This window comes from Podarcis raffonei, chromosome 1 (genome assembly GCF_027172205.1).
Source record: "Podarcis raffonei isolate rPodRaf1 chromosome 1, rPodRaf1.pri, whole genome shotgun sequence".
NCBI lineage: Eukaryota > Metazoa > Chordata > Lepidosauria > Squamata > Lacertidae > Podarcis > Podarcis raffonei.
The window spans coordinates 130,536,932-130,562,865 of record NC_070602.1 but is presented as its reverse complement, the minus strand read 5'-3'; the positions used below and the strand labels follow the sequence as shown (position 1 = coordinate 130,562,865).

Below are 25,934 nucleotides of genomic sequence, written 5' to 3'. Positions count from 1 at the left end.
GAGCTCCCGTCCTGCTCCTGCCAAACTAGCAGTTCGAAAGCATGTCAAAGTGCAAGTAGATAAATAGGTACCACTCCGGCGGGAAGGTAAACGGCATTTCCGTGCGCTGCTCTGGTTCACCAGAAGCGACTTAGTCATGCTGGCCACATGACCGCCGGCTCCCTCGGCCAATAAAGCGAGATGAGCGCCGCAACCCCAGAGTTGGCCACGACTGGAGCTAATGGTCAGGGGTCCCTTTACCTTAAGTGCAGCTACAACATGATCACTGAGGCCATTTCCAGACAAAAGTCCAAAAAAGCACTTGTCAAAGCCAGTATTATGCCTGTTCCCACATTTGGAACAGTGTTGAAATAATAGTGCTACGAATGCGATAAAATTAAAGTAGGCATATGTGTGCTAGAATGGTGACATACAGCTTCTGAAGGGGAAAAAAGTCTAGGCCATCACACTAAGGTCCATGACATAACAGCACTGCCCCCCCCAGCAAAATTCTCATGATAGTTCTGCTTGCTGCAGAAACTATATTGCATTTTTAGATCCTTTATGTTAGAAGAATTTATTGTCTACATGCTCTTAATCCTGCTGTCTTCTTTGTGTGTGTGTGTTTTTTTTTTAAAGAAATCTATCACACCATAGGCGTGTGCCAAAGATCAGACCATATCAAGATTACTCTTCGTCATCTTACATTGAGGACTCCATTCACCATCCTGACAGCATCGTGAAGAATATTTCGTCTGAGCTTTCATCGTCCAGCACACCACTGACGATTGGGGAGAAGAACAGAAACTCTATTAACTACGAGCGACAACAAGCACAAGCTCGCATTCCTAGTCCTGAAACTAGCGTCACAAGCTTGTCGACCAACACTACCACCACCAACACTACAGGTCTCACTCCGAGCACTGGCATGACCACCATATCCGAGATGCCTTACTCAGGTGAAACAAACCTTGGTGCTACAAATGGCATGCAGCCACTTGGGCCAACTCCTGTTTGTTTGCAACTAACAGAGGAGGACTTGGAGACCAACAAGCTGGATCCAAAGGAAGTGGATAAGAATTTGAAGGAGAGTTCTGATGAGAATCTGATGGAGCATTCCCTTAAGCAGTTCAGTGGGCCCGATCCACTCAGCAGCACTAGCTCCAGCTTGCTGTACCCACTGATAAAACTGGCAGTGGAAGCAACAGGGCAACAGGACTTCACGCAAGTTGCAAATGGCCAGGCATGTCTAATTCCAGATGTTCAGCCTGCTCAGGTCTATCCTCTTCCTAAGCAGCAGAACCTCCCAAAGAGGCCTACTAGCCTACCTATAAACACCAAAAACTCAACAAAGGAGCCTCGGCTGAAATTTGGAGGGAAGCACAAATCAAACTTGAAGCAGGTAGAAACTGGAGTTGCCAAGATGAACACTATCAATTCTGCAGAACCTCATGTGGTCACAGTTACCACGAATGAAGTGGCAGGAAGGAGCCATACAATAGCCTCTCATGCTGTACCAACCCAGTATGTGAATGGTACAGTGCCATGTGGCCAAGCATCCAGCTCAGGGGTCCATCGGGCCCAGGAAATGCTGCAGAACCAGTTCAGCGGAGAGGACAGCCGTCTGAACATCAACTCGAGCCCTGATGAGCATGAGCCCTTGTTGAGAAGGGAGCAGCAAGTGAGCCATGATGAGGGCATTCTCGATCGTCTGGTTGATAGGAGAGAACGCTCGCTGGATAATGGTAGAACAAACGCCAACAACAACAACAGTAACCCATGTCCAGGACAAGACGTTTCGGTCCTCCGTAGCCAGAGCACAGCACCAAATTCTGGACAAGCCCACACTAGAAGAGCACAGAGACCTAACTCGCTGGATCTATCAGCCACAAATGTTTTGGACGGCTGTAGTATGCAGTGTGAGTTTTTGTGGGGTTTATCAATGGATATTTGCAAAAATATTACAGAATTAAACTTCTTGACTTGAGTCACAACCTAAAAACCAAATTCTGCCCTCCCAACCCAGAAAGATTTAACCCCCAGTGCTGTGGTTTTGCTTGTACAGTGGTACCTCCGCTTACGTATCCCTCTGGTTATGAAAACTTTGGGATGCGTAAGCAGCAAACCTGGAAGTATTTTTCCAGGTTTTTGGCGCATGCACAGAAGTGCTCTTTCACCACATGTGCATGCGCAGAAGCGCTCTCTCTGGTTGCGAAAACCTCAGGATCCAGCCGGACCTCCAGAACGGATCCTGTCCGCAACCAGAGGTACCACTGTACCAATTGAATTATTTCTGTTCTTCCCAGTGAAGAATATCCCTTCAACCTTCTCTTTTTAGACTGTTACATTTAAAACATAAATTGGGAAGGATTTTAAAATATTTTTGGATTCTGAGAAAACTGTAATACTGCCTGAGGGGCTCAGCAATGCTTCTTTTGTTGACCTCTCTTAGAAGTGTGAGAACCTTGGTTCTTCAGATAAATCGGCGACTTGCAACAGTAGACTCACCTTTTTTAAAAGTAGCATGGTACTCTCCTTCAGCCAAAGCTTTCTAGTTGAATGAAACAAGGTTTGACTAGAAGATTTGTTACAGTATTTAGCATAACTTTCTACAACTAGTAGTGTATTCTAAAATTATTTAGAATGTATTATATTCTAAATTATTTTAGAGTTATTGTAGTAGCCTATTATTGGGAATTAATTAATTCACATTTGATAAAGCTTTCTTTTCTCAAGAGCTGTTCTCCATTGTTAAGTTGAAGATGCTCCATAATAAGTAAATGGAGGTTATGGATGTTGGTGCCACACATACATATAAATACACTCATACCTTGGAAGTCAAACAGAATCCGTTCCAGAAGTCCGTTTGACTTCCAAAATGTATGGAACTCAAAGCACGGTTTCTGATTGGCTGCAGGAAGCTCCTGCAGCCAGTTGGAAGCCGTGGACGCCCCGTCGGATGTTCAGCTTCGAAAATATTTTGCAAACTGGAACAGTCACTTCCAGGTTTGCAGCGTTCATGAGCCAAAACAGTCAAGAACTAAGCTGTTCAAAAACCAAGGTACGACCGTATTACTGCTTTGTTTAGTTGAATCCCACTATTGTAATTTGTTGTTACATATCTATGAAGTTGGAAGCTGAAAAGAAGACTCAAGTACAATATGGTTCAGTATTGTTAAAATAACTTTTATTCTTATTAAGGTAAGATACGATAGAATCGAGGCAGTAGTGCCTTCTTCCCAGTAGAATCCAGGTAGAGGTTGTATAGATTTAATTCATCCTTTGTGCCAACTGTGTTTTACACTTAACCATATTTAATAGCTCTAACCATAGCTTGAGCTCCAAACACAAGCCACAGTTTAAGGTACTTTGCTCTTCTTCTTTTTTTTAGCACAGCACACCAGTCTTTTAGGTTTGAAATTCTTAGGAGGCAGAGCAACAGCTGTAATTGGTTCACCAAACCCTGATTTTTAAATCCACTTCAAACATGGTTTCTAATTCTGGCTTGACCCCGATTGATCTATCATTTTCATTGCTAAGGGAAGTTTAAGACTTCAAATTAACACAAAGAAGCAGCAGTTCATTTTTAAATCTGCCATTTTAAATCTGATTCTTTAACAAGAACGGATCCGTAAGTATTGGGCTATGTAATCAATACACGCCCCACGCCCCCACCTGTTTGCTGCTCCGGGTGTCCTCCGCCACTGTCTGCAGCTAAGCTTTCAGACACAAAAGCAGGTCCAAGACAGCACATTAAGTCTCTAGTAAAATGTGGAATCCTTTAAAAAATGAAATCATGTACATAAAGTGACAGAAATGGCAATGTTGTTGTTGTTGTTTAGTCGTTTAGTCGTGTCCGACTCTTCGTGACCCCATGGACCAGAGCATGCCAGGCACTCCTGTCTTCCACTGCCTCCCGCAGTTTGGTCAAACTCATGCTGGTAGCTTCGAGAACACTGTCCAACCATCTCGTCCTCTGTCGTCCCCTTCTCCTTGTGCCCTCCATCTTTCCCAACATCAGGGTCTTTTCCAGGGAGTCTTCTCTTCTCATGAGGTGGCCAAAGTATTAGAGTCTCAGCTTCAGGATCTGTCCTTCCAGTGAGCACTCAGGGCTGATTTCCTCCAGAATGGAGAGGTTTGATCTTCTTGCAGTCCATGGGACTCTCAAGAGTCTCCTCCAGCACCATAATTCAAAAGCATCCATTCTTTGGTGATCAGCCTTCTTTATGGTCCAGCTCTCACTTCCATACATCACCACTGCGAAAACCATAGCTTTAACTATACGGACCTTTGTTGGCAAGGTGATGTCTCTGCTTTTTAAGATGCTGTCTAGAGAAATGGCAATACTTATGACTAATACTACATACAGTAGACCTAGTTCCCAGGATTTATTCTGAAAGGGGTAGTTACCTGGGCTGCTTTGTTGAAGTCTACCTATCCGGTCATCCATTGCTTTTGATAAGATTTCGTATTTTCTTTTTCTGCTTCTTCTGTTCTTTCCTCCTGTATGACACTATGTATATTCTGCTTATTTTTAGTGAGTGAGTCATCCCTAGATGGCAAAGGAGAAAAGATCAAGAAACGTGTGAAAACACCATATTCCCTTAAGCGGTGGCGCCCGTCAACATGGGTCATCTCTACAGAACCACTGGACTGTGAAGTCAACAACAATGGCAGTGATAGGGTAGTCAGCTCTAAGTCCAGCACAGCTGTTTTCCTTGTTGAAGGAGGTACTGCTACAACCATGGTGTCTAAGGATACAGGCGTGAACTGTCTGTGAATTGTTTAAAAGCTGACAAAAATGACATTTTTTGCATTCTGTTAAACAAACATGCAGAAGACCTTGGGGGGGGGGAGTTCCTTCTCCTGTCAGCACCCCTTTACTGAGGACTTGCTTTAAATAGATTTCAGCTATGCAGACGATTTTTAGCTTATGCTTCCATATTTTTAATTTTTTTTTTTTTTTTTGGAAACATTTTTTGCACTTTTTATTTAGTATTGCAAAATTACATCTTGTCTGTTCCCGACCACAGAATTATATATATGTGTATCGAATGACGTGGTCTCAAAATATTTTTTTTAAAAAACGAAAACAAAAAAATGTATTGCTGATAATCAGTCTGGACCGGGTTCTAAAGGTCACTAAACACACAAGCCGCCTGGCTACAGTGGTGTTTGCCGTTCATGTTTTGAGTTCTGTGCACAAGCTCGTTTGTATGTTTCTGTGTGACAGAGTGTATTATCTTTTAAACGCCCTATTTTTCACTTGTGTTATGTTGAAATGTGCAATAGTCTGTAGTTCACAGTATGCTTTGTGTTTCCATCCCTGCTACACAGTTCCCCTTTTGGAATTAAAGGGGTAGGGGTTTTTAATCTAATGATTTGGCAGCCAATGAAATCCAACTGTGAACTCTGCAAAGCATAATCAGCTTAAAGCAGCTGCTTGTATCTATCTGTATGTGTGCTCCAAGGTCACAGTTAATGCATGATTTTCCCTGCCTTAAAAGGGCTTTTTAAAAAGGAAGGAGGGGAGAAAAGAACAAACTTCTGCTTTCTTTCATCCTTCAAAATTAGCAAATTGCAGCTTTCTTCATAGTGGACAGTGCAGCTTTGGAAAACTCTAAGCAAGAAAGTGTCGAACAAAATATAAGGAATCAAAGGGTCAGTTTGTACAATCAACGGAGGTAGATACCTGCCCTAATAAGCTTGATGCTTGATAAACATGCCTCACCATTGGCAGGTTTACAAAGTTTAAAAGCTCTATATGGGACAGATGATCTGTGGTATCTTTTTTCACCAAGCCATGATGCATGTGCAATTTATAACTCTGGTATGTGTAAACTGACCCCAAAGGTCTACCATTTTATTTTATCTCTTGTCGTATACAATTTGAAAGTTAAATATGCTTTGTATTTATGTACATTTTTCCTTAATGAATGCTTTTGGTGTATATTGAAAAGAACATTTTTGCCTAATCTTGGTAAGTTATCTTAAATTTTTTACTGTAGGTAGGTTGGTAAGACAGGTTTTTGATAGACAAGCTAAAACAGGAACTCATTTGCATGATAGTCATGTGATGAGTTCCTATGCCTCTGTACTTTTACTGCCCAAATCTGATGGCCTAGTTCAGTGTTGCATCAGATTGCCTAGGTGTAACTGGCTGATTTACAGTGCATTCCTTTACATGTCTACTTAAGGAGTACATCTCACGGAGTTGAGGTAAGTATATCTAGTATTGCAGCCTTTGAATATTGTGAAAATACCCAGTTCCTTCAGAAATGTCCTGCTTACGCATTAATTGCCCCTTTAGTACCTATCATCACAACATATCAGGGTTTTTTTCTAAAGAAAACATTTTAGAATATTTTAGAATACATGTAAGTACATATTTGTGCATGACTATTAAAATATCTGGCCCCATTAAAGCACCATTTTGAAAGTCAATAAGGATATCTCCCTAGACAGAAATGAGTAAATATTTGCTTACTGGCCCTTGTCACAGCATGCAGCCCTGTTGTCTCAGTTGTTGTTCAGACTTATGTAACCTTAACAAGATATATATTTACAATCACTAAATAGCATCTAGTATGATATCTGGTTCTAAATAAAAGATTGAGTTCTGATTTATCATAATCCAAGACTTACATAACTGGTTTTTTGGGGGGCCACATAGCACAATCTCTACAGCACATTGTCCCCATGCTAGTTTCTGACGAATTGCTTCATTCTGTTTTTCAGACCTTTAAAAAATTGTTTATTTCCTTAATTCAGTTCTTATCAACTTTCTTCCACTTTAAAGCTCTGAACTCTGCACTCTTTTCGAAACACAGTAGAACCTTGGCTTACAAAAGTGGCAAACCTGGAAGTATTTTTCCGCGTTTTGCCGCATGCGCAGAAGCGCTTTATCGCATTGCATGCATGCGCAGAACAGGCACCTCCGGTTATGGAAACCTCGGGATCCGACCGGAGCTCTGGAACGGATCCCGTCCACAACTGGAGGTACCACTGTAGTTACATCCAGCTACTGAAGACTAAACCAACTTTTTCCACTGTATGATGTTTGATTAGATTAGACCAATGAAGGTAATAGTTCAAAGTGGTTTAAATGAAATGAAATCCTGGTCTAGAATATCTGGATGCTAAGTAAGTTATCATTTAGAATCTGTCATGGATTTGGCTCATGTTTAAAGTTTTCCATCAAATAAGATCACTGCTTTCATCCTGTGATAACCACATTGAAAGCCCTCTAATCAATTTTTCCCCATTCATAGCCCAGTTTTCATCATTTATCTCCCCCTGTGTTAAGTGATTATTTTACAACAATCTACTCTAGGCTAAGAAGGTTTCCAGCTTTTTGCCTCCTTCCCCGGGGCATAGCATCAAGGCTTTTTGAACTTTTGGCCTAAATTCATACAATGTGCTTTTACTGGAGTTATGGCCCTGCCACACTTTGTTTTAATTTCCTTTTAGCGTAGGCTTGAGATTAATATTTGCAGCTTTTAGTTTTCAAATCAGAAGTTGGACTTTGAACAGTGTTGAATCTTCCACTGAAAAAATTAGCCAATCAATATAATCATTGTTTTGGAGGCTTGTTTCATAGGGAGAAGCTTCACAACTTTGAAGCTCAGGAGTCCCCAAGGCAAATTCTAAAATGAGGCTCTGTGGCATCAGCTAAAGAGCTGCGCAATTCCCATGTCAGCCCTTAGGAGACACATTTTGGGAACTTTAGTTTTTAAAAGGCAGGTTATCCGCAAGGAGCTCTCAAGGAACACGCTAGAATAAGTAGCCTAGTTTTTGAAGAGGAAACTGAGCTGTGTGGTTTGCTTAGTTAGTCCCAAAGAGCCAGCAATCCTGCTTTGAGTAAACCAGATTTCAAGTGATCTCCCCTTTTCAAGTATTGGAAGGACTTAGGGAGGGCTCATTTGGTCCGGGAATTTCCCTGGGCTGGGCAACCATGCTATAGTTCAGGGATAGTACCGTATTTTTTGCTCTATAAGACACACTTTTTCCCTCCTAAAAAGTAAGGGGAAATGTGTGTGCATCTTATGGAGCAAATGCAGGCTGTGCAGTTATCACAGAAGCCAGAACAGCAAGAGGGATCGCTGCTTTCACTGCGCAGCGATCCCTCTTGCTGTTCTGGCTTCTGAGATTCAGAATATTTTTTTTCTTGTTTTCCTCCTCCAAAAACTAGGTGCATCTTGTGGTCTGGTGCGTCTTATAGAGCGAAAAATACGGTATATCTTCCACTCCAAAAGTTGGGCAGCTTCTCAGTGCATGTCCTCTTAGATCTTAACTTGGAGTTCACAACCACATTTTAAAAATGAACAGAAAGTGGAAAGAGGCTACTAAAAAATATTCAAGAGTGGAGTGTCTGTGCAAATGAAACTGTGAGTGATTTTGGGCTCCTTTTTATTTTAGACCTTTTTGCATGTCGAGACCTATTGCCAACGATTGCATGGTTTGATTGTGATTTCGCTAATGTCTCACATCTGTGTAGTTGGATGTGCCAAGTCTGAATGCTCATGACAAAAGGATGTCAAATCAACCCTCTCCATTCCCTGAAAATAGAGATTTGACCTTTGGATTATCTTTGCACAGTTACTGGAGGTGGGGTGTGTGTGTGTTCTCTTTCTTCAAATTATACTGATGTTAATATATCAGTCAATAGGCATTTAGGGAGAAAGAACCTCTATATGATATTTTGGAGTGAGAGTGTCTCATCGAAAGGTGCATTCTTTTGCCATGTTGTGAGAACAGCTTTCTAAAAAGGAATGCAGCAATGTTCTCAAAGTTCCATTCGTAAGCAAGTCAGAGACAATTTATTTTTCTAGTGTGGCAGTTGCATCTTTTCCCCCACAAAAAAATATTTACTTGTACTGTAATTCAAGGGAAGGGAAATAATGCACAAGTTAAAACAATTGCACTCTTGTAGTTGTGCTTAAGTTATACATATAAGCAAAGGATTTAAAATAAGTGGAAGATGTGAGAATTGGCTTTTTAATTCATGGAGGATCAGCGTAGAAAGCTTGCTTTTTGTGTTAAGATATAACAAATGTCAATTATTCATTCTGCCTTTCAGGTGTTCTGTTCAGTAGTAATATTTCTTTTACCTGAGTGAACTATATCACAAGTTTCAAGGTCACATACTTATTCTGCAGTACCCAGTGTTTCACAAAATGATTTTTAATCCTCTATGCCTATAAATTGGGGGGAGGGGTGGAACTATAGATATGTATCTGAAAGAAAAAGCCTACCAGCAATTTATTTGTGGTGTAGTAGTTAACAAGTCTTTTTGCACCGCTGCATTGCTAAGGGCCGTTGACTTTGCTTTTGTCCATATGGTTATCCCTTATGTAATAAATAATTGTAACATGCAAATGAATTTAAAGTTTATAAAAGGCTATTCCATCAGTCTATATAATGAAGAATATTTTATGTGATTTGCTTTTTATCATATTATGTATGTCTTTCAATGCCTTTTTTTCAGTAAACACATGCCTCAGATCTCTGTTGCAACTTTTTCCAGACACACCGTACAAAATATACTGATTGGAAATATTAAGCCTATAACCAATGACATAGCCATACAAAAAGATGAAGGACTCCCTATAAGATGGAAATGTGTCTGAGGGAGCAAGTTTTAGAGGAAACGTGATGGCTGGGTAAATGTTAAGCATCCCTTCCCTACCCAATCCTCTTCTCCTCCTATCTGCAACATTTTATTTTTTTAAGAGGAACATGTCATAGGGCACTGGGATGAATGTCCCTTTCATCTCCAGTGCAGGCTAAGTACTGAAATTCAGATAATAAAATATCATAGGCATTAGCCATCAGCTGTATGTGACATTCATTCAACTGTATTACACTATGAATTCCAATGGCCTTGCTAACTGGGAAGACAATTGCATTTAGCAGTAACAAAATCTTGCCATTTGAGCGCTGGTAAAATACAACATCACTGAAAGAGGTGTGCATATCTGAGGCAGACAGACTGGATCCTGTGCAGAAAAATGAGCAACAGCTGCACAGTTGCTGCTTTGTAAACTCGGTGCTCTGAGACGGTAGGATATCTGGAGTAAGCAAACTCTTGTTTTCAACAGGGATACACAAGCACCCTAACATTCAACCTGAAAAATACGCTGTTCAAGCACTCACAAAAGTGTAAGCCTTTTTTTTGTAAGTGTCCAGTTTGAGGACGTGCAAAAGGCTTGCTGGTCCTCACAGTGACCACTGCCTCCCATCTCACCAATCTGAATAATATATCTTGAGACTAGGGCAGGACGGTAGAAGAATGGAGGCAACGGGTGTTCTGGAGCCCCCCTCAGAGCCTTCTTCCCAGCAATCACTCATAGTATTACTGTATTTTTTGCTCTATAAGATGCACCAGACCACAAGACGCACCTAGTTTTTGGAGGAGGAAAGCAAGAAAAAAAATATTCTGAATCTCAGAAGCCAGAACAGCAAGAGTGATCGCTGCGCAGCGAAAGCAGCGATCCCTCTTGCTGTTCTGGCTTCTGGGATAGCTGCGCAGCCTGCATTCACTCCATAAGATGCACACACATTTCCCCTTACTTTTTAGGAGGGAAAAAGTGAGTCTTATAGAGCAAAAAATACGGTAAGTCCCATCCCCAATGAAGAAAGATTCTCTGCTGGGGCCTCTGGATGCACTTTGCTATCTTTGACTCATCCCACTGACAGAGGAACAGGTGTGCAGGGGGAGCGCACCGCCCCTGGCGGCATGATCCCGGTGGGGTGCCATTGTGCCCCCCCCTGCGCTGGGTGCCACGCCCCTGCAAGCGGCACGCCACACCCCCAGCACGTGTGCCACGCCCCTGCGGATGGCGCATCACGCCCCCGAGCCGTGCACCATGCCCCCAGGATGCGTGCCAGCCATGCCCCCGCCTGCTCTCCGCCACTGGCTCCCCCTGTCTCAAGGTAAGTAATTGGGACCTTGGGACAGGGGGAGGCAGAAGTGACAGTGGGCACTTGTCGGATCCAGATCAGCGAAGGAGCCCTGCTCACCTTGAACCTTTTTCAAGAGTTTGAACAGATGCGCTGTCTTCTGTGACCATTGAGTCCCCTGGCATGTGTTTACACCATGCTTAGCATGTGTGCTCAATTTTAAGTTCTTTCTGTCACTCTATACATTTTGCCAGCCACACAGATTTATGCAAAACAGCCCACTTCCCTTTGGGTCCTGCTGTTCATTTTTAAAGAAAACCATTTGGTCCAAGTACCATTATTTTTTGCTCTATAAGACTCACTTTTTCCTTCCTAAAAAGTAAGGGGAAATGTGTGTGTGTGTTAATGGAGCAAGTGTGCAGCTATCCCAGAAGCCAGAACAGCAAGAGGGATTGCTGCTTTCACTGCGCAGCGATCCCCCTTGCTGTTCTGGCTTCTGAGATTCAGAATATTTATTTTCTTGTTTTCCTCCTCCAAAAACTAGGTGTGTCTTGTGGTCTGGTGCGTCTTATAGAGCGAAAAATACGGTGCTTCCAGTTCATCCTTTTACAAAACAAAACTTGTTCAATTAATTCATCCAAATGAATACATAAAAAGTTCAGCCTAAAATCAGCATTCAGAATGTCACAACCTGCTGTGCAGAACTATAGGGTCTAAAAGGAAATAGGGGTACACAACTAATAAGATGTCTAACAGACAGAACGTTAGCAAGTGAATCTTTTCAATTTGTGCCAGGCACACAGCTGTTAAAGGCATCATTCATTTTGTTCCTCTACCTGTTCTTCTCACTGCAAACTACCCTGTTGAAAAAGAGCAAATCTCTTCAGTAGGGAAGGTACAGGAAATGCCATACATTCCTTCCTTTTGATTACATAACAACAGTGATTAAGTTCCTGAGCAATCTTAACAACACCTCCATATCTGTCTAATAAGCCTCCATGGTTTGTTTTCTAACTTTCCTTATAGATGTCTGACTGACTGACGGGGGGGCGGGGAGAGAGTCTGGGCCTCCTGCCAGGCTGAAGAGAAGGGAATGAAAGTGAAGATGAATTAGAAATTTACTTCACCCAGAAGTTATGGGGACCACTTTCAAGTGTAGTCCAGAGGTTTTTGAACTAGTTCAGTGAACTTCGTTCAACCAAACTAGTTCATTCCAAGCACTGATTTCCTTGTTCCTTAGAACTTAAACTTTGAGGATATAGTAGTTGAGTATCAGTCTCATACTATTTGAGTAGTAACAGAGTACTTGCTTAAATGTTTGAAAGACAAAAATTAGATATGAGTCTTATGTGCTCTGCTGACATACACCCCACTGTTGCACATGGGACCGCAGGAGAAGATACATATACAAAGCTGCTTTATAAAATTCCTAAACTGGAACAAAAGAGCAACTAATCCTGAGGAACTTAAAAGACTAACAAATGCATTCTGGCATGAACTTTCATAGCTGCAATATAAATAGGCGTTACATGTCCTGTAAACTTGGTGGCCTTGTGTATACATGTTCACGTACCATGTACCATGGTTCGTGGTACATGCACAAGCTAGAATGAGCCAGGGCAAAACCACCAGCTTGCGTTCTCCTTCCACGTAGCCAAGAGAAAGACGTCTGCCATGTCTATTAATGGTTTCCATGAGTCTTGGCTTCTCATTACATATAAACTGGAGACGGTAGCAAAGAACACACCTGATCAATTTCAAAACGAGCCAGTTCCAAACTTTGGGTTATAAAGTTGGCTTCATTAACTATCGTCATGACATACCAGGATTTGTAAAAACTGAAGCCAGGTATTGCAAGAGGAGGGGAGGAAGAAATGAAATTAACAACATGTGCAAGCTCAAAGCTTTGCTCAGGCTCATCATAGGTCATTCATGTAGTACTAAATCATAGTTTAGCGTTGTGTGTGAATTAGTACAATGAGACTAAAGGGAAAATAAAACACATAAAATACTATACCACGTCAGAGTTGGGTGTGTGCCTTGGCTCACAGAGGTATACAAGATGCAATCGGAAATTAGGAATTATTCTTTTTCTCCCTACGATTTTAACAAGTGAAACAGAATTTTTTTATTATCTTAAAGCACACCATTCAGATTTGGGACCCTCCCCCCCCCCCGATAGGTCTATTTCCAGTTATTAGTATTTAATATCTGTTTCGCACAAAGACTGTGTTATGCACTGTGTATTTGGTAGCTTGAAACCAGGTTCTTTGTATCTTAACAGCATTATGGAAAATTCCAATGTAAGTTCCAAAAGAAACTGACAATGCAAATTAAGGAAATGATAATTCCAAACCTCTTTATTTGTGTCGCTTATACAGTATTGAGCTGCATTTCTTGTTTGCTTACTCAAGAGTGAGAGAAAAGGGTTGTATTGATGGTGTGTTGCGACAATGGAGATATTCCTACAACTTTAAACACGAAGCCATGCATAGCCTCAAATTGGAAAAACGAAAACACTGAGCTACATGGCATTCATGTCCACAGCGAGATTTATAGGGAGAAGGAGCCGAAGAATACTAGTCCTCTCAGAACTGTCTTATTGTAGTGCTTCTCACACATTTCTGCTGAAATGCCACAAATTTATACATGGTTGATTTTACTACTTTTGTATAAGCTGCCCAGTACTTTGCTATGCTGTTTAAGTTGCGCATTACAGGATAGTCTGACTACGAATGAAACATACCGCTTTTTTAAATCATCTGTGGATGCCACTATGAAAGCTGACATTCTTAAAAGCCACTTCAGAGTTTTCTATGAATACTTGTTATATATGAACCTATACAAAGAGACTGTATCGATACAAAGAAATTGGAACATTTAAAAACATTTCTTTAGGTTTGGGGGGAGTCTTGCTGTAAAATGATGCATTAATCCATTTAATAAAAATCACCTTCATGAAAAGAGCTGGGGGGTTTTTTGTGTATGTGTGTGTACGTTTGACAACTTTATGGTGTGACCAGTAGATGTCACTGCTTACTATTAAAAGCATGGGATTAAGATATATTTATCTGCTGGGAAAGAAGAACCATCTTCTGACTTGGCATGTTACAAGAGTAAGTTGGGGGAAATGTGCCTAAATTCAAGTTTCTGTATTATCTATTGCAATCATGTGTATACTTTGTTGTAAATCGGCTTATAAAGAAGAGTACTCTCCTGAAAGCCCATGATGAGTAAGAAGCTGCTCTTAGAATCATAGAATCATAGAATCATAGAGTTGGAAGAGACCACAAGGGCCATCGAGTCCAACCCCCTGCCAAGCAGGAAACACCATCAGAGCACTCCTGACATATGGTTGTCAAGCCTCTGCTTAAAGACCTCCAAAGAAGGAGACTCCACCACACTCCTTGGCAGCAAATTCCACTGTCAAACAGCTCTTACTGTCAGGAAGTTCTTCCTAATGTTTAGGTGGAATCTTCTTTCCTGCAGTTTGGATCCATTGCTCCGTGTCCGCTTCTCTGGAGCAGCAGAAAACAACCTTTCTCCCTCCTCTATGTGACATCCTTTTATATATTTGAACATGGCTATCATATCACCCCTTAACCTCCTTTTCTCCAGGCTAAACATGCCCAGCTCCCTTAGCCGTTCCTCATAAGGCATCGTTTCCAGGCCTTTGACCATTTTGGTTGCCCTCCTCTGGACACGTTCCAGTTTGTCAGTGTCCTTCTTGAACTGTGGTGCCCAGAACTGGACACAGTACTCCAGGTGAGGTCTGACCAGAGCAGAATACAGTGGCACTATTACTTCCCTTGATCTAGATGCTATACTCCTATTGATGCAGCCCAGAATTGCATTGGCTTTTTTAGCTGCTGCGTCACACTGTTGACTCATGTCAAGTTTGTGGTCAACCAAGACTCCTAGATCCTTTTCACATGTAATGCTCTCAAGCAGACTTAATTTAAGTCAGACAAGATATATTTTTCCATCGGAAGTAGTAGGAGTTTCTCTCTCATTATCTGTGGACCAAGATGTGTGTAGACAGAAAATTTACATCTAAAAATAGTATTATCCCAGTATCCCAGTAGACAACTGGGAAACACTGGCCTGCAAATGCTCCATTTGGAGAACAGCCTTTACCAAAGTGACATGGGTTTTGAAGACACTCAAACTCAGGACAAAAGGGAGAAAGGAATGTTTGGCAAACCCTCACTGTGATCAACTCCCAACCGGAAACCAATGTCCCACTGTGGAAAGAGGTGTGGATCCAGAATTGGCCTCCGCAGTCACTTACGGACTCACTTTTAAAACAGTATTTATAGAAGACAATCTTACTCGGCTACGAGTGATCGCCAAAGAAAGAGACAGAAAGTTTTGTAGGCTGGGAATGGACTGTTAGAGTGGTGGTTTATTATGGTGATGTAGCGAAATGGTAACTTGAAGAAACCTCTAACATCACACAATTTTGCCTAGCGCCAGGGTTCAACAGCTAAGTGATGTCACCCAGGGCTCTTTAGGGAGGAAGGGTGGGATATAAATTGAATAAATAAAAACTGTAATACTGTAATAGCTGCCATCACTTGGGTAGAAGATGCCACCCGAGAAAAGGAATGAGAATGGGAACGCTGCCTGAGCAGCGAGTTTTGAAGTCCTAGGCTGCCTGGACAACAAGACCCATCTCTTGGCCTTGCTGATGTGATTCAAAAGAAAGCAGAGTATACATTTGACACAAGCTGGGCTGCAGGAGTTGCCAGGAGGAGGCATACAAGGTGCCATCCAACCACCTTAGGGATGCCACTCCAGATTTGTGTAGGTTTTACTCCCTAGCTGTGGGTCAAACCAGAGAGCCTAGGACTTGCCGATCGGAAGGTCAGCGGTTCGAATCCCTGCAACGGGGTGAGCTCCCGTTGCTCAGTCCCTGCTCCTGCCAACCTAGCAGTTCGAAAGCACATCAAGTGGAAGTAGATAAATAGGTACCGCTCCGGCGGCAACTTAAATGGCGTTTCCCTGCACTGCTCTCATTCGCCAGAAGCAGCTTAGTCATGCTGGCCACATGACCTGGAAGCTGTATGCCGGCTCCCTTGGCCAATAAAGCGAGATGAGCGCCGCAACCCCAGAGTCGGCCACGACTGGACCTAATGGTCAGGGGTCCCTTTACCTTTACCTATAGGCCAAATGCTATGAATGTTCTACTTTATGTTTAGACCTTTACTCCCTACCCCAGGGGTCAGCAACCTTTTTCAGCCGTGGGCAGGTCCACCATCCATCAGATATTTTGGGGGAAAAACAAAAACGAATTCCTATGCCCAAAAATAACCCATAGGTTCATTTTAAATAAAAGGACACATTCTACTCATGTAAAAACACGCTGATTCCTGGACCATCCGTGGGCCAGATTGAGAAGGCGATTGGGCCAGATCCAGCCCCCAGGCCTTAGTTTGCCTACCCATGTCCTAGGCCATCATCTGTTTGCAATTAGGACCAAGGTCCTCCACCCAGATTTCTGGTCTGTTTGCTTATCCAGTTGACATGTTAAAAGTTACATTTTTTAGAAATGAAGTTATCGTCGTTCATATTGCAGTGATACACCATTGTTCTCAGAATTTTCTCTCCAAAAATAGTTCCTTCCTTTATGAGCTCACACCCTAAATAAGGGAGCAAGAGGAAACCTTTAAATAAGTCTTAATTGTCTGGGCTTGTCTGAACAAATGGTGAGAAGGAGCCAAGCTTTGTCATTCCAACTTCTCTTGCTAAGATCTGCAAATATTTCTCTTTGCACTATGCCCATGAGAACTCTCCTTTTTAGGCAGGGCCTGGCGACTGGAAAAGGGCAAGAGTGCCAGGCGATGTCTCTGTGCTGCAAGCTCTTCCTCTTCTTCTTTCCCTGTTGTACTGCAGCCACTTGCTTTGAAATGCATCTCTAAGTCTGAAGCTAACCAATGAAGATATCTGTGGAGAGCATTCCACTGCTGTAGTGCTAAAACCAAGAACATAAGAAACCTGCTGTATCAGGCCAAAGACCTGCCTTAATCCAGCATATTGTTGCCAGTGACCGAATCGATCAGAGTTTCCCAAACTTGTTTCTCCAACTGTTTTTGGACTACTGTTTCCACTATCCCTGTCCTGCTAGCTAGAGATGATAGCAGTTCTAGTCCAAACAGCTGGAGACCCAAGTTTGGGAAACCCTGAACTAGATGCTTTTGAGAGGCCAGCAAGCAGGACATGAGGAGTCCTCCTGCTTCGGGTTGTTGTTGTTGTTTAGTCGTGTCCGACTCTTTGTGACCCCATGGACCAGAGCACGCCAGGCACTCCTGTCTTCCACTGCCTCCCGCAGTTTGGTCAAACTCATGTTGGTAGCTTCGAGAACACTGTCCAACCATCTCGTCCTCTGTCGTCCCCTTCTCCTTGTGCCCTCCATCTTTCCCAACATCAGGGTCTTTTCCAGGGAGTCTTCTCTTCTCATGAGGTGGTCAAAGTATTGGAGCCTCAGCTTCAGGATCTGTCCTTCCAGTGAGCACTCAGGGCTGATTTCCTTCAGAATGGAGAGGTTTGATCTTCTTGCAGTCCATGGGACTCTCAAGAGTCTCCTCCAGCACCATAATTCAAAAGCATCCATTCTTTGGTGATCAGCCATCTTTATGGTCACTTCCATACATCACTACTGGGAAAACCATAGCTTTAACTATACGGACCTTTGTCAGCATGGTGATGTCTCTGCTTCGGGTACTTACACATTCTGCTTCATACTTGTTTTTCTTGGACGGTTAGAGAGAAAGACAGAAAGACAGAAGGACAAAAAGAAAGACAGAAAGACAGAAAGAGAAAAAGCTCATTCTGTGGCCCCTGTGCAAGACTGGGCTGGCAAACCCTGAACTAGGCCCAACTTAAACTGCCTTGGTAGACTGGAAAAACTAGCTTTTACTATCTATTAATTCATAATATATTCACACTCCAGTGCATGGCTGGCCTTCACAAGACTGGGAAGCCTCTCTGAGAGGCATTTCTCCTAACAGACTTGACTTTTTTTGTTCTTTTTAAAGCAAAACAAAGGATTTAGTTGGTTTTCAATGAAGGGCTCAGAACCACTGATCCAGCAGATTAGCACAATGGGAAAACAATTTCCAACGGGAATTAGACAGAATTAATAGGGTGGATGGCAAGAACCACCCTGATAAAAATGTCAGATACTTATCCACAAGCTAGCTGCTGAAAGCTAGCTTATCCCACGCCTAGGGAAGGACATATAAGGCAGCTGGGGCACTTATTTCCTTGAAAACACAAGTGTGTGTGTCAAATATGTCAGATAACAAATGAGGGGTCTTAAATCTGTATCTAGTTAAGCGAAGCTGATACTATATCAGTAGAATTTTAGAGCCATAATCTCCACACAAAAAGTACCATGCATGTCAACTATTTCCATGTAGTACAGCTTATGTTAAATACGTACACATCTACCAACCGCCATTCCCCTCCCCCCACCTGGTTATTATTTTTACACAATACAGTGGCACCTCGGGTTACATACGCTTCAGGTTACAGACGCTTCAGGTTACAGACTCCGCTGACCCAGAAATAGTGCTTCAGGTTAAGAACATTGCTTCAGGATGAGAACAGAAATTGTGCGGCGGCACGGTACCCCATTAGCTAAAGTGGTGCTTCAGGTTAAGAACAGTTTCAGGTTCAGAACGGACCTCCAGAATGAATTAAGTTCTTAACCTGAGGTACCACTGTATATGGTTCGGTTTTTATTTTCTGTATTTTCATCCGTTTATTTTAATTTTTTAACATAAGGTGATGAGCATTCTACATAAATGTACCATCTAGAGCAGGGGTCAGAAACCTTTTTCAGCCATGGGCCAGTCCACCGTCCCTTAGACCATGTGGTGGGCCGGACTATATTGGGGGGGGGGGAAATGAACAAATTCCTATGCCCCAAAAATAACCCATAGGTGCATTTTAAATAAAAGGACACATTCTACTCATGTAAAAACACACTGATTCCCGGACCGTCCGCGGGCCGGATTGAGAAGGCAAATGGGCCACATCCAGCCTTAGGTTGCCTACCCCTGATCTAGAGGTACAAAGGCATTACAGTGGTACCTCAGGTTACATATGCTTCAGGTTACATACGCTTCAGGTTACAGACTCCACTAACCCAGAAATAGTGCTTCAGGTTAAGAACTTTGCTTCAGGATGAGAACAGAAATCGCGCGGCAGCAGCGGGAGGCCCCATTAGCTAAAGTGGCGCTTCAGGTTAAGAACAGTTTCAGGTTAAGTACGGACCTCTGGAACGAATTAAGTACTTAACCGGAGGTATTACTGTATAGTTACCGCTGTTGTTTCCTTTCAGCTGTTGGAGCCTGTTGATCTAGTATTTTCAGTGGATTTTGACTCCAAGAACGTTTCTCTGGGCAGTTGTGATCCAATCCCTGAATAGGGTTAGCATTTTTTACTGCATTGTCTCACTTTCTACTTACAGGAAGGGTGTGTTCACATTATACCCATCTTAGTGCCCAGGTGGAGTTGTTGGCCATTGCCCCACCACCACCAGCTGTTCCTATTGGCACAGTTTCATTAGTGCCAGATTTCTATCTGATTGTGTTTGCACCATGGGGTCTTGGCAGGACAAGGATGTCATTATCCTATGCCAAGGTGTTAATCGTGAAACGTCTTAATCGGTGTGAAGCTGGTTTGAGAAACAATGCATCAAACAGTAGCATTTCATAGCAAAGTACAGGACGAACATGCATTTTGGATGATGTGTGAACACGGATTAAAAGCACTGGAAATGGAGTGAGTACATAGTAAATGGGGACGCGAGACCATATAACACCGGTCTTGAAAGACCTACACTGGCTCCCAGTATGTTTCCGAGCACAATTCAAAGTGTTGGCACTGACCTTTAAAGCCCTAAATGGCCTCGGTCCAGTATACCTGAAGGAGCGTCTCTACCCCCATCATTCTGCCCAGACACTGAGGTCCAGTGCCGAGGGCCTTCTGGCGGTTCCCTCGCTGTGAGAAGCCAAGTTACAAGGAACCAGGCAGAGGGCCTTCTCGGTAGTGGCACCTGCCCTGTGGAACGCCCTCCCACCAGATGTCAAAGAGAAAAATAACTACCAAACTTTTAGAAGCTTTTAATGTTTAATAGGTTATTATATTTTAGTGTTTTGTTGGAAGCCGCCCAGAGTGGCTGGGGAAGCCCAGCCAGATGGGCGGGGTATAAATAAATTATTATTATTATTATTATTATTATTATTATTATTATTATTTCCCAAACTTGGGCCTCCAGCTGTTTTTGGACTACAGTTCCCATCATCCCTGACCACTGGTCTTGCTAGCTAGAGATGATGGGAGTTGTAGTCCGAAAACAGCTGGAGACCCAAGTTTGGGAAACCCTGAACTAGATGCTGCCCTTCCCTAATGAAGTGCCCCATTGATGTTTCGCTGCTCCCTGTTAAGATCTCTGACTAGTCTTTGTCTCCCTTGTGCATATTTTGACATCTGTAGATGGCATCACTCCCAAGGCAATATGGTGCATCAGATCTCGTTCATTCTTCCATGCCCTCTACAAAGCGGTTACTGCTACACCCAGCCTTGCGGCAGGAAATTGTGGTTGGTTTGCAAAAAAGGGGCTGCATTTTAGTGGTGAATGAGCATTTACGGCGAGGACCAAGGGAGCACAGCCTTTTCTGGAAGCTTAGCTGTGGTGTGAACTGGCTCTGAAGAGGCCAAGCTGAGTTCACTGCTGACTTGCAAAATGAACCCAGGACTTCCAAGGCCCAAACTGAACACTGGACTGGATTAATAATTTTGATTCTACCCTCCACTCCCTTACTCCATTTATCATGTATTAATGAAACAAAGAAACACTGGCAGAGTGCCACAAAGAATTGTTTGAAGTTCTTCCAATCTCAGTGTCACGAGGAGATTGTTTTTGCTCTAGGACAGTCACTGAACTGTCTTGGCAGCCAGGGCTGCACTGTACATAAAATGATCTATAGTAATTGCTTCTGTTACCGTCATTCCCACGCTGCTTCGTAAAAGCAGTCAGGCCTGAACTGTCTTAGCTGTAAAAACACTCCTTGGCTTAGCTACTGAAGGTGGTCATGGAGCTATTACTAGCTCAAACAGATCTCCTATAGATTTAGGCCACAATCTTGGAAAGGCCCTACAAGTCTTAACAACTCTCCAGAGATAGCTGTTTCCTCTCAGTCCTCCTGCAAAAAATGAAAGGAGCAAAAATGGTATCTCTTCTTAACCAGGCAGATTAACCACATTAAATGAGGTAAACCTCAGTGCATAGCAACACCAGCTTGTAATTGCATGAGTCGAAACACAAAGACGTGCATAGTCAGATGCTATAGTAGACTCAAACAGGTTGCAAAGGGGAAGTGAAGAGTGTAAGAATAGTCCGCTGTGTTTGCTGAAAACAAACAAACAACTCATTTATTTATGTTTGGAAAGTAAGGGATTAATGTATTGCGGAGGAAAGGAATCAAAGCCGTGCTCCAAAAATGGTTCAATTTCACACACACACCTTTTTTGTACTATAGTCATACACCTATTAAAGGGACGCGGGTGGCGCTGTGGGTTAAACCACAGAGCCTAGGGCTTGCCGATCGGAAGGTCGGCGGTTCGAATCCCCGCGACGGGGTGAGCTCCCGTTGCTCGGTCCCTGCTCCTGCCAACCTAGCAGTTCGAAAGCACGTCAAAGTGCAAGTAGATAAATAGGTACCACTCTGGCGGGAAGGTAAACGGCATTTCCGTGCGCTGCTCTGGTTCGCCAGAAGCGGCTTAGTCATGCTGGCCACATGACCTGGAAGCTGTACGCCGGCTCCCTCGGCCAATAAAGCGAGATGAGCGCCGCAACCCCAGAGTCGGCTACGACTGGACCTAATGGTCAGGGGTCCCCTTACCTTACATACACCTATTTGCATTTGGACTAATGTCTTCTTGCATAGTTAGTTCATGGTTTGTGTGGAAAGCTGGCAGAGGGCATACCTATACAATTAAGGGTGTGTGTGTGTAAATGGCTATGAGAGCCAGTGTGATGTAGTGGTTAGGAGTGGTAGATTCGTAATCTGGGGAACCGGGTTCGCGTCTCCGCTCCTCCACATGCAGCTGCTGGGTGACCTTGGCTAGTCACACTTCTCTGAAGTCTCTCAGCCCCACTCATCTCACAGAGTGTTTGTTGTGGGGGAGGACGGGAAAGGAGATTGTTAGCTGCTTTGAGACTCCTTCAGGTAGTGATAAAGCGGAATATCAAATCCAAACTCTTCTTCTCTTCTAAATGGCACACATTACAGCATGTGGTGTGGACAACCAGAGAATCACAATGCACATGTGGAGTCTAGGAGACAGCCAGCAGTACTCTCAGTAAGTGGGAAAATTGCACCTGTCCCTTCTCCTGTGGGGCGTGGGTGAGATCATAATGATCAATAGTGCAGCTAGGTAATTTTAGCTCCTGGGCTTAATAGTGGAGGGTGGCCTTTAGTGGGCCATGCACATTACTTCCGTTGTGAAGCGCACAATTAACATTTCTCTTCCCCCCAGCTGTTCTATGCTTTACAACTGCTTCTACGTTCCTGCTACGTTAGAGCAAAATGCAAACAAATAAAAATTGCCAACCCTGATTTTTTCTCTTTTTTTTAAATGAATATTCTCAGCACATGCAGTTTCACATAATAAACTCACTTAAATTATAGCACCATGGCGACTGCAGGACTAAAAGGGAATTTGCTTCTGCTGCCTGGATGCTGAGTACATTTATCGAGCGATAAGCACTGTTTCGTTGTGGGAAACGCCAAGACCTATTTTTAAGTGGAAATAATGCAAGAAGAATCTGTAACCATGGGCATGTCTAGCCAGCTGCCCCCTAACTTTAATTTTTTAAAAAAATAAAATAAATAAGAATAAAGGATGCTGCAGTGACCGACATCAGCACTGTTTGCTGCTGCTGCTGCTGCCATCACCTGTCACTCTCCGGGGACCTTCAGGGCTGTGGCACTCTGAACCTCAGGGTTCAGTCTGAGTCGCACCACTGGTAGTGATGCAAAAAAGCTTTTGCTGAACAGTTGGCATATAAGAAGAGTTTAAAGGACAAGGCATTGGTTTTGATTGACAAGAAGGCAGAAGAGGTTTTCACCAGAGCGATATGGCAGTTAAGAGTGTTCATAGCTTTGGGCGTGGTTTCAACCTCTTTTTTGGCTGTGAAACGCGCAGATGCACTTTAGGCAATGTGTCTCAAACTAACCTACCTCGTAGGGTTATCGCGAGGCCAAAATTGTTGTTCTGAGATCCTGGGAGGAAGGGTGGGATACAATTATAACTTGCAGATGGTTGCTACAAGCTGCGACAGCAAGTTTCCCCTTCTATATATGGGGCGTCGCACTAGGCGTGGGAAAAGGATAGGGTTGCTTCTTTATCAGGTTTTAACCTGCCAGATTGTTTCCTTCTGTATTTCCTGGCCCCACACCCCTTTCTCAGCCTCAGGGTTAATGGGCAAATATTTAATGTGAGAAAGGACTGCACCCCAGGCTACAATGTGAGTTACGAATTAAGTTCATAACCAGAGGTACCACTATATAGTTACTAATAACCTTGACAACTGATGGGAGGGCATTCCACAGGGAGGACCACTATCTGCCCACAGTGATCCATGCGACGGTCATCTCCAGGCTTGACTACTGTAATTCGCTCTATGCGGGGCTGCCCTTGAAGCTGACCCAGAAACTCCAGCGGGTGCAGAATGCTGCTGCGAGGCTCCTCACAGGGTCTCTGCCATGGGAGCATATTCACCCAGTGCTTTTCATACTGCACTGGCTCCCAGTGGAGTACAGGGTCAGATTTAAGGTGCTGGTTTTGACCTTTAAAGCCCTTCACGCCCTAGGACCCTCGTACCTACGGGACCGCCTCTCCCGGTATGCCCCACAGAGAGCCTCTAGGTCCATAAATAGCAACACCCTAGAGGTCCCGGGCCCTAAGGAAGTTAGATTAGCTTCAACCAGAGCCAGGGCCTTTTCAACACTGGCCCCGGCCTGGTGGAACGCTCTGCCTCATGAGACCAGGGCCCTGCAGGATCTGATTTCTTTCCGCAGGGCCTGTAAGACAGAGTTGTTCCACCTGGCCTTTGGCTTGGAGCCAATTTGATTCCCTCCCTCTCTTTCTTTTTTCCTTTCCTTCTCCTCCTGCGATGAGGCTACATTTTAATATTTTAATGTTTCAATATTTTAATGTTGTATTTTAATGTTGTTTTTAAGTTGTAATCATTCAACTTGTTTTTATTATTGCTTGTAAGCCGCTCTGAGCCCGGCCTTGGCTGGGGAGGGCGGGGTATAAATAAAAATTATTATTATTATTATTATTATTATTATTATTATTACTGAGAAGGCTCTCGGCCTGGCTCGCTGCAGCTTTACCTCTTGCTATAGGGAACTGCCAGAAAGCCCTTAGAGCTGGACCTCAGTGTCCTGGCTGAACAATTGGGGTGGAGACGCTCCTTCAGGTATACTGGGCTAAAGCCATTTGGGGCTTTAAAGGTCAGCACCAACACTTGAATTGTGCTCAGAAACGTACTGGGAACCAGTGTAGATCCTTTAGGACTGGTGTTATATGGCCCCAGCAACTGCGCCAAGTCACCAGTCTAGCTGCTGCAATCTGGATTACTGTATTTTTCGCTCTATAAGACGCACTTTTTCCCTCCTAAAAAGTAAGGGGAAATATATGTGCGTCTTATGGAGCGAATGCAGGCTGCGCAGCTATTGCTGAAGCCAGAACAGCAAGAGGGAGAGCTGCACAGCGCTTCTTGTGATGCCTTAGCCTGATCCTCCCTCCTCCTTCCTCTTCAACAACATTTGATTCAGAATATATTTTTTCTTGTTTCCCTCCTCTAAAAACTAGGTGCACCTTTTGGTCGGGTGCGTCTTATAGACCGAAAAATACGGTAGCTGGTTTTGAATCACCTTCAAAGGTAGCCCCACACAGAGTGCATTGCAGTAGTCCAAGCAGGAGATAACCAGAGCACTTCATTCAGTCACTGCAGAGCTGAGCAGACAGTGCTGAACTGGTACATGGGACCAGTAGTTTGGCCCAGGAGAAGGGCAGTTTCCTATTCTCGTCTGTCTGCTGGCCCTTTGCAGCACAAACGCAGCCTTAAACATCACATCCAATATCTCCCATTTTGAAAACAGAAGCAGAACTACATACATGGACAGAATTTTATTTCAATGCCACCTTTCCACAGTTGAAACCATGCTCAAGACGGCTTACAGCACGAGCAAAAGCTCATAATTACAAAAAACATCAAAAAGTATACAACCAACCTGAAACAATTTCCACGTAATTCATAACATTTAAATAAAAATACAAAGATAAATAAATAAATAATAGCGATAATAGCAACAACTCTCTGCCCCCAATTTTGTGACTAGTTTGCCCCTAAGAATGTTGGTCCGAATACAGTATAACCTTTAGAAGACACCAGAAGGCAGCAGCGCTGTATAGAGAGTTTTTTTTTTTAATGTTTAATGTTTTATCATGTTTTTTATATATGTTGGAAGATGCCGAGAGTGGCTGGGGCAACCCAGTCAGATGGGAGGGGTACAATTAAAATAATAATAATAATAATAATAATAATAATAATAATAATAATGGGCAGGAGCCTTTCCCAGCACTGCAGGAACAGAAAACTAATGGAACGTGAGACCTTATGCATGCAAACCACATGCAATGGGTGTTTTCCATGCACAAATTTAATAAAAATGACATAAAAATAAAAAATTATTATTGTTGATCATCATCATCATCTAGTTTTCCATGATGGGGCGCTGTACCTTAAAACAAGACCCAGCCATGCCACCTGGCTTCCCACGCCCGCGGGTGAGGGCGTCACACGCCCGCGATGAAAAACACGCGTGCGGTTGCGTGGAATGCCTCCGCAAGCTGTCACTCAGCTCCCGTCTCGCCTCTCGCGACGCTGCTCCTTTAAGCCTCACCCCACCCCGCGACGCGGGCGCGCGCGCATACACACAGAGAGAGAGAGAGAGACGGACCCCCCC

General features: G+C 43.4%; 1 protein-coding gene across 2 annotated transcripts in view; it reads left to right on the top strand.

Annotated features, from left to right (window-relative positions):
* The window catches only part of BMPR2 (bone morphogenetic protein receptor type 2), an 88,401-nt gene extending 78,918 nt beyond the window's left edge, over positions 1-9,483 (top strand). For both annotated transcript variants that reach the window (XM_053362194.1, XM_053362185.1), the window contains exons 13-14: positions 619-1,898; positions 4,518-9,483. In XM_053362194.1, the coding sequence (XP_053218169.1) occupies positions 619-1,898; positions 4,518-4,759 (1,522 nt within the window). In that variant the 3' untranslated portion in view covers positions 4,760-9,483. The remainder of the gene's footprint in view (positions 1-618; positions 1,899-4,517) is intronic.
* Positions 9,484-25,934: the final 16,451 nt, after the last annotated feature.